The 11,265-nt window shown below is 32.9% G+C and overlaps 1 protein-coding gene across 1 annotated transcript; it reads left to right on the top strand.

Moving 5' to 3' along the window:
• Positions 1,177-9,925, top strand: LOC109330958 (CAAX prenyl protease 1 homolog). The gene is made up of 14 exons (XM_019565225.1): positions 1,177-1,305; positions 2,586-2,733; positions 2,857-2,941; positions 3,019-3,114; positions 4,270-4,335; positions 4,528-4,626; positions 4,820-4,933; positions 5,021-5,131; positions 7,275-7,337; positions 7,759-7,851; positions 8,228-8,341; positions 9,029-9,100; positions 9,260-9,325; positions 9,512-9,925. The coding sequence occupies exons 1-14, from the start codon at positions 1,275-1,277 to the stop codon at positions 9,626-9,628; spliced, it is 1,275 nt and encodes a 424-aa protein (XP_019420770.1). The 5' UTR covers positions 1,177-1,274; the 3' UTR covers positions 9,629-9,925.

Raw genomic sequence — 11,265 nt, 5'->3', positions numbered from 1 at the left:
ACTAGAATCGAAAGTTATGATAATGATTAAGTTTAAAAAGGTTATTTTTGAAGTAAATGTATCTCTCCTCTTCTATCAATTTGCTAAATCTATTTTCACAAACTCTATTTAAGCTTTTGGTGAAAGATGACTTAAAAAACTATTAGTATTGATAAACAATTTTACATTTTTATATCTATAATCTATATTTTATATATAAAGCCAAAACTTGAAATAACTTTCTTTATGGTGTAATTTTCATTTCCTATATTGCCCATAACATTATTAAATTTTTACAAAAAAACTATATAATCCTAAGCAACTACCATCAATATATTAATTAACCAAATATCTCACCTTAAATTAAACATTATCATAAATACAAAAAAATAATAATATAAAGTACACCGAACACAACAAATACATTTTAATTCAAAAAATGAAATATATAAAAATTGAATATGTAGTATCACACAGTATTCGTTGGCAGGCACGAAGTGCCTGTACACACTAGTATATATAAAGCTAAAACTTGAAATAATTTCTCTTATGGTATAATTTTCATTTCCTATTTTGTCCTTCGCATTATTTAATTTTTACAAAAAACTATATAATCCTAAGCAACTACCACCAATACATTAATTAACCACATATCTCACGTTAAATTAAACATTATCATAAACACAAAAAATATAATATAAAGTATATCAAACATAACATATAAATTCTAATTCAAAAAATGAAATATATATAAATTGAATATGTAGTATCACACAATATTCGCCGACAGGCACGAAGTGCATGTACACACTAGTTATAATAATGGTAAAACTGAAATAAATATAGTCATTTATATTATCTTCAACTCTGTTCAAGATAGAATTTCTCTTCATAATAATTAAATCTTTCAAAATTTAATGATGCAACACTAAGGTTAATGTAATTAATTTCTAAAACTGAACAAATATTTGTTGGTCTAAGTGAAAATATGACAACAAATATGATAGAGTAAATCAATTATAATAAATAAAGTATTATTATATGTCATATTATCACTTTTTGTGAGTAAAAAAATTCTTATGAAAATTTAGTAGGAGAATATATCATTTTTCAAATTTTGTTTTAGTTGGTTCGATTCCGAAATATTTGACCCATATGGATATTGGATAACAAATACGGGTAACCAAACCCGAGATCCGAATCTAATACCGCTCCAGCTATATATTGAGCCCAAAACTCGAGAGAAAAGAGATCTCTATTTTCATTCCTCTCATTTCTTGTTCGTTGCTTCAGCCATGGCGTTCCCTTACATGGAAGCTGTTGTTGGTCAGCTCCTTTTTCTTTCTCTAATTTCATTCTTGTTGTTTTTTCCATTTCTTCTTTGTTTCTTTCTTATCTTGCGATGTATTCAATTTAAACTTCAATCGTTTCATTCAGATGCTTCTTGGTGTGTTGTTTTGGTGTGTTTGCATTATGGATAGCAAGTTTATTTTGTTTATTTTTCTTGTAAACGTTTTGTTAGGGATTTATAGGTTTTCTGGAATTCAGGGTTTATCTTGAAACTTAGGGTTTTTATTTTTAGTTTATTTGCTTATGATTCCGTGATGCCTAGATTTTCTATGTAATTTTATTTTTCCATAGTAGGATTTTGAATCCATTTCTCTCACAGAGAGTTCTGTCTTAAATTGCGGTCGCCGGTTGCACTTACATTGCGTCCTGAAACCACAATACTGCAGCTGTAATTGCAATTGTAATTTAAAACATGGAAATGAAGTATTGAGCTGAAGAGTATTGTTTTTACACACCTGTGAGCCACGTGCATTTATTCATCTTTAAATTACCGTAAAAATTAAGCTGATTTATTCCCTCTAAAGTGAGCTTGTTTGTAAATTACTAACATGATCCTTCATCTAATTTGATGTGCATTGTGATCTTAAGTTACTAGTGATTTAATGGTAGATAGACCCTCACTGTACACTTTTATAAACAACCTCATTTTAAGAGGAGCTTTGCCTGTACGTAATGTGAACATAATAGTTATATTCTCATTATGTTCTGCAGCAGTTTAGTTACTGTTTAAATAGGGATCAGTTATATTCTCACTGTACACTTTCATCTTTCCAGTTCATAAACTGACAGTTACTACTTTTCTCTCCGGAATCTTGATATAAGATTTCTGAGGTTCTGTAAGGATTTATCATCAATCAGCATGTGTTACAAATAAATTACAAATATAACTTTATCCTGAAGGAATACTAGAGTACACCTAATTTGAAACTGAGGTAGATTACTGTTTTTTTCCCTTAACGCTGTTTTGAAAAGTGGTACTTCTCTTTGTTGGCCGTTATTTTTAGACTCGTCTGCCTCTTGTGAACCCTAGACAACAAAGAAAACATTGTAATGGTCTTTCACAAAAAGAAGAGGGTCAAAGTTGCTAATAGATGACTTACAGGGTTAGGATGTGACTATTATATGGTTGAATTAGAGTTGATGCTCTAATCTTGTTGTCATGTGCATTTATGGTAATATTCCACTGCTTAGCTACTGGAAATGAAATATAGTATAATTTAATATTAATTTTCTTTTTCATTTTAACCCATTTTCAGGGTTTATGATATTAATGTACTTTTTCGAAACTTACTTGGATCTGCGACAACACTCAGCACTCAAACTTCCTACTCTTCCAAGGACTTTAGTAGGAGTAATCAGCCAAGATAAATTTCAGAAATCTAGAGCCTATAGTCTTGATAAAAGGTTTGTTCATTTGTATAATCTGATGTGAATTTCTTTCATTGTCTGATACTCTGATGTTGGTATCTCTGAAGGTTACCTCTGAGGCTTTTTGTTAGTATTCTTATATATGGGTATTTATTTCAGCCGCTTCCATTTTGTTCATGAGTTTGTGACAATAGTGATGGACTCCACAATTTTGTTCTTTGGGGTCTTGCCCTGGTTTTGGAAGGTTAGAACTTGGTTTGGTGTTTATAATCCAACTTTGCGACTATATCATCACCATTGTATACCTTTTGTTGATTGCAGAAATCAGAACATTTTGTGACATTAGTCGGCCTCAATGCAGAAAATGAGATTCTGCATACCCTTTCCTTTTTAGCTGGTGTCATGATCTGGTCACAGGTATGTATATCATGGCCCCTTATTGGAGAGTAATAAGTAGTTTTGTCTCTATTATGGATAACAGAGAATAAAGTAGTTTCAGCTTTATTATGTATAACTTTGGAGATTTAGTCTTGTATACTGTGAGAGGTTTCTTTTGCACAGCATTTCGGATAATATTAGTCATTTGGCTATTATATGGTGTAAAAGCATATGGTAATTTAGGGGGTTTTCCCAGAATATTTGTTGATCGATTAGGAAGCTTTGCTCTATTGATATTTATTTTTCCTTATTGTTTGTGTTTCCCTTTTACATTTATGGGATCCCTTTTCCTTCAAACCCTTTTCAATTATCTTCTCCGTGTTAGCAAATTTCTAATTTAATAGGAGGGGGTGGGGGTTTCTGGTTGAGGAAGTGTTGTGCCAATATCCTCTTATTTGGGCGACAGCCTGCTTGCCTCAAGACAAACAAAAGCATCTAGGCTGTGGCAAACAGAACAGGATGCTAAATCAGTTCCATGCAATCCATATAGATATTACCCTTGAAAACCTGTTTCTCTGTTTTACTCCTTTTGTTTGATGTTCATATATTAACTGGATGTCATGTTTGCTTTCTCAATTGCCTTTTCTGTATTTCTAACTCCTTATCACCTTTTCGTAGAAAAATAGGAAACATCCTGCTATGATTTTCCTTTGCGTTGTTGTGATTTCCTTATACCTTTTAGGACTTCACTGATATAGCTGGAATTTTAATCTTGGATAAATATGGTTGTTCTCCTAAGTGTCTTGTTGCATTAGTCGTGTTTTCAGAAGGCCAAAGAGATTTAGATGCACTGATCTGCCTTGTCTCCAGGAACTTCTTGATTTAAATATAAATTTAAACTAACAATAAAATTCATAGGGGGTTCTGGATTTAATTTATTGCCTTTGATAATTTTAATTTGTATAATATTTCATGAAGGTATATTTTCTATTTCATTCTTTCAAAAAATAGCCATATGCTAATCAATTAAAAGCTACATTACACTGTGCACGAGGCATGTTAAAACGCCATAAAACCGTCAATAGCATTTACCGTACCTTATAAGCTTTTTGTTTTATGTGATAATAACTAGGCATTGTAATTGATTCACATATATTTTGTTTACATCAGTTGTGCATTTCTACCTTTTTGCAGATAACCGACTTGCCCTTTTCTCTGTACTCAACTTTTGTGATTGAGGCCCGTCATGGTTTTAATAAGGTTCATAGTCTAATCATCCATCTATTTTTAAAACCATGTTTTTAGTTCTCAAGTTTTTTATTTTACAACTCACATTATTGAATTGATTAAGTTCATATTAATATTGATTAATTACGTTAATATTGATTAGGTTCTTATATTTTTAAATTGGTAACTAATTACGTTCTTACCTTTTTGTTGTCTTCCATGCAGCAAACAATATTGTTATTTTTCAGGGACATGATTAAATCAATCGTCCTTTCCATTTTAATTGGTCCACCTATTGTGGCTGCAATTATTGTAATAGTACAGGTAAGATCCTGTGCTCTGTTGAAACTACTACTACTTGCAAACTTTGCTTGAAATTTGATTTCGTAGCCTGTTTTTGATTGAGTTACTTATACTTTTTGATTTTTTTGCTTTATGTTATATGTTTTTACTGTCATTGTATGCCATGGTGGACTGCTTATTTTCTATTTTGATGTTCTATAATTTTTTTATTCAGAAAGGAGGTCCGTACTTGGCTATCTATCTATGGGCGTTTATGTTTGTTCTTTCTATTGTGATGATGACAGTTTATCCAGTTCTAATAGCTCCACTCTTCAATAAGTTCACCCCAGTTAGTATTTTCAACTTTTCAAACCATTTACAAAGTTAATTTATGCATGTCATATATTTGTTTTATAATCACTTTTCTGGCAACCAGCTTCCAGATGGTCAGCTGAGGGAGAAAATTGAAAAACTTGCTGCCTCACTCAAGTTTCCATTAAAGAAGTTGTTCGTTATCGATGGATCCACAAGGTCAAGCCACAGCAATGTAAGGAAAAAAACCCTATAAATCAGTAAATGTGATGCAGTTTTGCATAGTGTTATGATGCTTATTTTCTTGAATCTCGAATAGCTTTCCACTCATATATAACTTTGATGTTTGTTCTTTAATTGTCCATTGCTGGCCATTTGACTTGAAAATCATGTTAGACTTGATACTATAGCCTGCATTTTCAGTCATTGTGTATTTTGCTCCCTTGACACCAATTGTGAGTTTTAACGACTTTCTTGCATTTATCCTTCCTGGGATTAATAGTGGATGAAAATTCAATTTCATCCAGTTTTGTAGCCACTATAATGGTGTGATTTGTATTTTAATTCGTTGGGCGATAAAATGCAAACACGATAATAAGCTCCATGTAGCAGAGATGAGAATATTGTGTTGGATGAGTGGACACACTAGACAAGGTAGGATTATAAATGAATGCATTAGGGAGAAAGTTGGAGTAGCTCGTATTGTAGAAAAGATGATAGAGTCGCGCCTTAGGTAGTTTGGACAAGTGTGGAGGAGACCGCTAGAAGCCCAACAAAGAGAGTAGATCAAATGGAGGTTTGTCCAATTTCTAGAGGAAGATGGAAGCCAAGAAAAACCATAGGCGGAACGATCAGGAAAGATACTAAAATGTTTGGAAGGGGCACCACTCAAATGTTTGGGAACAGGGAATTAGGCTTGAAACCCCAATTGTCTCATTTTGTGTGTGCATTAGAATTGGGTTTCTGAGATCTAAAGTCCATTTCTGTGGAATTGGAAAACAACTATTGGTAATATTTAAATTCTTAGCCTAAAGCCCTAATCCCTAATCCCTAAGGAGTACAATTCCAAGCACATAAGTTAAAAATAATATGCTATAATTATTTATTCATTGTCTTTGTTGCACACTTTGAAAACCATTTTTGCTAATTCTAGCTAGCTTCCTTTGACCACTATCAGCAATAGCATCTTCGTCCATAATCACTGTCAATGACAGCGCTCTTTGACCACTTTTGTCGTGGGGCAATTCCAATAACCGCCATAGGCGGCGTCCATCTACCACTATTGCTAGAAGTGGCATACAATTCAATTCAAAATTGCAATTCTATACCTTGATTCTTTATTTGCTCCAAAACATAAAAGTGGCGGCCAAAAGCATGAGCCTCCCACCTGGTGGGGGTATCTGGAGGGTAGTACACACTTTTTACCCTGTAAGCAGAAAAACTATTTCTAAGATTCGAACCCATAATCTCCTAATCACAAGGAAACAATGTTATCATTGTGTGAAGACTCACCCGCTATTTGCAGCAAACATAAGACCTAAAATTTAGTCAATTTCAATCCTGTTCGAGTTGAAATTTAATATAGATTTTTAAACCGTCATCCAGGTGTCATCCAAATGGACCCTTATGAGAATTTTGATAGTGGGCTCCTCTAAATTTTTATGTATTGCTCACAAGTAAGAAAGGTCAGAAATAGTGTCTATCATATGATTAACTTGTAGTCATTTGCCAAGAGTTATGACGGTGAGAAATATTTGTTGGCACGTGAAACTTCTGCTAGATTACTTCATATGTTCCCGGCATTTATCTTTAAAACTGACTTAGTTTATGGTTGACATTGGTTTGAAGATGAGATGTTACCTTGAAGTATTTAATAGCGGGTGACTTGCCCTTATATACAAAGATTTTTCCTTTGATGTGATTTTATATAGGGATGGAACCACCATAGGTTATAGAGTATAAGAGAGGTTCTCATGTGCTTAGACAAATATTAGACCTTTTTAATTTATTAGAGCTGCCGATTCTTATAATTTTCAGATGCTTTGTGATGGAATTCATCAATCGTGTTCTTTGTTGCTTTGTTGTGGAATCGTTTACATGTAGTGAAGGTTTCTTATTTGGATTCATTGGACTCGATGTTTCTTCAAAGTACTCATAGTCATAGGAGTGGCTTATTACTTATTCGAGCGGCTGCTTCTTATAATGTTAAGCAGGATTACTGATCATCCTTTATAATCTAATCCAATTTTCTTCCTTTCTTTTTGAGATGTTATTCAGAAAATAATGAAGTATAAAGTACTGCCTATTGATTGTAATTTTATTGTGCTTGTATTATTAAATTTACTTGAATTAATGATATATCTATACATATATTGCAGGCCTATATGTATGGGTTCTTCAAGAACAAGCGAATTGTCCTTTATGACACATTAGTTCAGCAGGTTTGGGATTACTGTCTGTTGAAAATTATTTTCATCTTTCAGATTGTTATTGCCAACCCCACCTAGTGGGATTAATGCTTGATTGTTATTTATATGGCATCCTTGCTTCTTACATTATCTCATGATGCTATTTTTTAACAGAAATTTTTAATAGATTCTAGTATCTATCTTAGTATATGGTTGCCTCATTCTCCTTCTTCACTTCTTATTACATGAAATACTTCTATCTTAGTGAACAGGTTGTGGAGGCCAACTCATATAATGACATTGTATATAATCCAAGAAATTTTTGTTAACATTTTTGGAAGTTATTTCCTAGTCACAAGTATATCTGGCCTGACTTTTGCTTATCCAGTACTCATATAAGAAGTATACTTTTTGGTTATGGTTAATATTTACATTATCAAATGATATTTTGCAGTGCAAAGATGATGAGGAAGTTGTAGCTGTTATTGCCCATGAGCTGGGGCATTGGAAACTGAACCACACTGTGTACTCATTTGTGGCTGTGCAGGTTTGTGTAATAACATTCCTGTACTAAAACTAAGTGCTTTATAGCCTGTGTACAAATCATGATAATGTGTATTTCACTTCATGAAGCCATGAAGCATACATGACATCAGAACTTGTTAACATTGCTCTAACCAATTTATGTGGGAAGGACATTTAGTCTGTAAACTTTAAATTAAATGAATTTCTCTTTTATAGAATTTTAAAATAAAATGCATGTTTCACTCAGATTATCCTCAAAAGATAATTTGATTAGATGACAGATCTTTCTTATTGTGTACACCCGTTGCATTGATTAAGCTATTCATCCGAGTAGAGTGAATATAATGAAGGAAAAGGCATTGCAACATTTTCCTTATCTATTCTCGTGGTCATTGCAGATTCTTACACTTCTGCAATTTGGAGGATATACTCTTGTGAGGAACTCAACTGATCTGTTTCGGAGTTTTGGATTTGATACGCAGCCAGTCCTCATTGGATTGATTTTATTTCAGGTACTTTTCAAAATTATGGTTGACTAGAATGGTAGTAGACCTAACTTCATTATATTGAAACCTGAAGAAAAAATTAGAAGGGTAGCTCTATGCATGGTTTATATTTGGATATAACATTTTATAGTGGCATGAATGAGACAGACGTCTAATGCTAACATGATATGTTGGTTGAGGTCATGTTTTTTGTTTGTTGGCCCAAATTTTATACTAATCGTGATCAATGAACATTGGGCTTATATGCAAATGTGATAGTTATGTTTTTATGCACGTACACCATGTGATGGTCTAGTCACTCACTTTGACACTGGTATCAGCCAGAGGCTCTTACGTGGAATCCATTTAGCTGAATACTTTACAAATGCTTCTTTTAAATTTAACCTTCAGAAAGCAAAATTATTGGTCTACCATGCAAGGGCTATCTGGTGCATATTGCAAATCTGCTTAGCCACCTTTTATGGCTTTGCCTTAGTGGTCATTCCCTTCTATCAGCCAAAACTAAGCTGTGTCTGACTTCTTTGCATTACAAGTAATGATCCTTGCTATTAGCGTGGCCTTAAATACTCAGGTCATGAAGCCACTAGGAATGCTTTTGGGTAGTTTACAGGAGCACTTAGGTGTGAATCTACATGCTGACTAAGGTTTTCTTTGGAAAGTGTTTGACATTGTTTTACCTTGCTTTATTTGCAGCATACTGTAATCCCTATCCAGCACTTAGTCAGCTTTGGTCTAAATCTTGTGAGCCGAGCATTTGAATTCCAGGTTACTACTGTTTACTTATTTACCTGTGTTGGAGTGAAGATGGGGAAATAGAAAATAGCAATGTATTTAGATGTTATTCTGGCCTAAATAATGCGTTGCCATTTTCCATTTGGGCTCACTCTTTCTGGTTCTTCCACTCATGCCTATCATCTAATGCAGGCTGATGCTTTCGCCAAGAAGCTTGGATATGCATCTGCATTGCGGTCTGGTCTTGTGAAACTACAGGTTACTTTTTAATATCTTTTGCCATTTCTTTCCTGATTGATATTCTAGTTTTATCTAAACTGTAATGTGTTATGGCAATACATCTTTTAATTTGCGGATTTGTATATAATATATTCTTTTTATGCCGTATTCAATTGAGTAAAATCTTCTATTCTGCATTCCAATTGCTTTCCATTTGTCTTTCAGGAGGAGAATTTGTCAGCTATGAATACAGATCCTTGGTACTCTGCTTATCACTATTCTCATCCTCCTCTTGTCGAAAGATTGGCTGCAATCGACAAATCAGATAAGAAGGACGATTAGTTCTCAAGCAATCTATAGACGACGAGTAGTAAAAATTCGTTGTACCATACCTTGCAATCAAATTCTGTATAATTACTTCGTCTTAATCATTACAATATCAGGGAAGATGAATTTGTGTAGTTTGAGTTCCAGATTTCATGCATTGTTGCAGGATACTGAGTTTACATGTGATTTCAAGAGTGAAAGGAAATAGAGACAAAACAGGACATAGTTACATGTAGTTCTATATACTTTTTTCACTTAGATACTAATGGACACACAATTCCTTTTGCCATTACTATCTCCAGTTCTGTATTTGTTCATTCTCATTTTTGTTTATCTTTTCTTTATTATCCTTCTGTTAATGATTTTGTCATATTTTTCAAAGAATTTAAAACAAAGATAACGTTTTTTATTTGAACTTTAAATTATTAATAACCAATGAGACATTAGTATATTAGTGTAAGGTTTCATTGGATCCTAAGTTTGATTCGATACTTGTTGATAGGTAGACATGCAAGCGAAATGGATTAGTTTGTTGTCGGCTAAACCCTTGTATACCAAACAAAATATTATTATAATAACTGCTCAATTAGTGGGTCAAATGGGTAGCTTTATGTAGTGGGTCATCAACAATCCTTCAAGTAAGTTGTTATTATTTTCAATATTTATGACTATCGTTATAAAAAGGCTTTCATTTTGGTTGTTGGTGTTATGTGTATGGTAGGTTATTATTAATTTTATTTATAAAATTATAGTTATAACTATGACTTTTAGGGTATGATGCCCTTTTAATGGAATGGGAGTCCTCATAAAGGGTTTGGGAGAAAACTCAGATATTGGGGCTAATATAAACATTATAGGTGAACAACAAAAAATAAATTCAACGGTGAGGAAAGAATTATTTTAAAGAATGTCTCTAACTTGGTTCTCAATGTTCAAGAGAAATCGAACCAATTTACATCATCATATAATCATTTTAAATCACACAAAAAAATGAAATTTTGACATCTACTCGAATCTTTATATTCAAATTTTATGATACATAAACGCTTATGATACATAAATGCATTTTATTACTTGCTCCTTTCAATGAGATTTTTTTTGGTTTCCCCATAGGTATCCTTGCACTGGACGCAATCATGTCCGAGCTGAGAACATCCACATGTATGTGGGGCTAAATCTCCCAACGGACATTTTTTCATCCACAAGACTCGAACCCGGGTTCCTAGAGTTCCTTAGTTATTAGCTATGTACATTTTTGTTTTGCTTCAAATCACCATCAATTTCATTTCCTTTCACCTAGAGTGTCTCATGCAAATACAAATAAAGAATAAGATTTATCATCTCACTATTTAACACCAAAGGTCATTTTTTTCCCAAGCTCAATTTTTTAGGCCAAATTGTGTTATTTCTTTACTTTGTATTATTTCAAATCGCCTCATTAACATATCTATAACTTTATGCTAAATCCTCTCCATAATTTTGTAGGAGGTTCTACGAAAAGAAACAATTATTTAATGAGTAAAGGATGTATGCAATTTGCATTAATAATATAAGAGTTTTTTATATTATCATTGTATTATTCATCATTTACATTTAGTTATCATTGACTCTTGAATAAAGACAATACAAATAAATAATAAATGATGCATTAA

This window comes from Lupinus angustifolius, chromosome LG02 (genome assembly GCF_001865875.1).
Source record: "Lupinus angustifolius cultivar Tanjil chromosome LG02, LupAngTanjil_v1.0, whole genome shotgun sequence".
Classification (NCBI taxonomy): domain Eukaryota; kingdom Viridiplantae; phylum Streptophyta; class Magnoliopsida; order Fabales; family Fabaceae; genus Lupinus; species Lupinus angustifolius.
This window is presented reverse-complemented; position numbering and strand designations above follow the sequence as displayed.

What these genes read in the sequence shown, in the direction of transcription:
- LOC109330958 (XM_019565225.1), top strand. Translation starts at nt 1,275, where the DNA reads ATGGCGTTCCCTTACATGGAAGCTGTTGTTG. An exon ending in TTGGATTGATTTTATTTCAG is followed by an intron (nt 8,342 to 9,028) that starts GTACTTTTCAAA and finishes CTTTATTTGCAG; the next exon opens with CATACTGTAATCCCTATCCA. An exon ending in CTGGTCTTGTGAAACTACAG is followed by an intron (nt 9,326 to 9,511) that starts GTTACTTTTTAA and finishes TTTGTCTTTCAG; the next exon opens with GAGGAGAATTTGTCAGCTAT.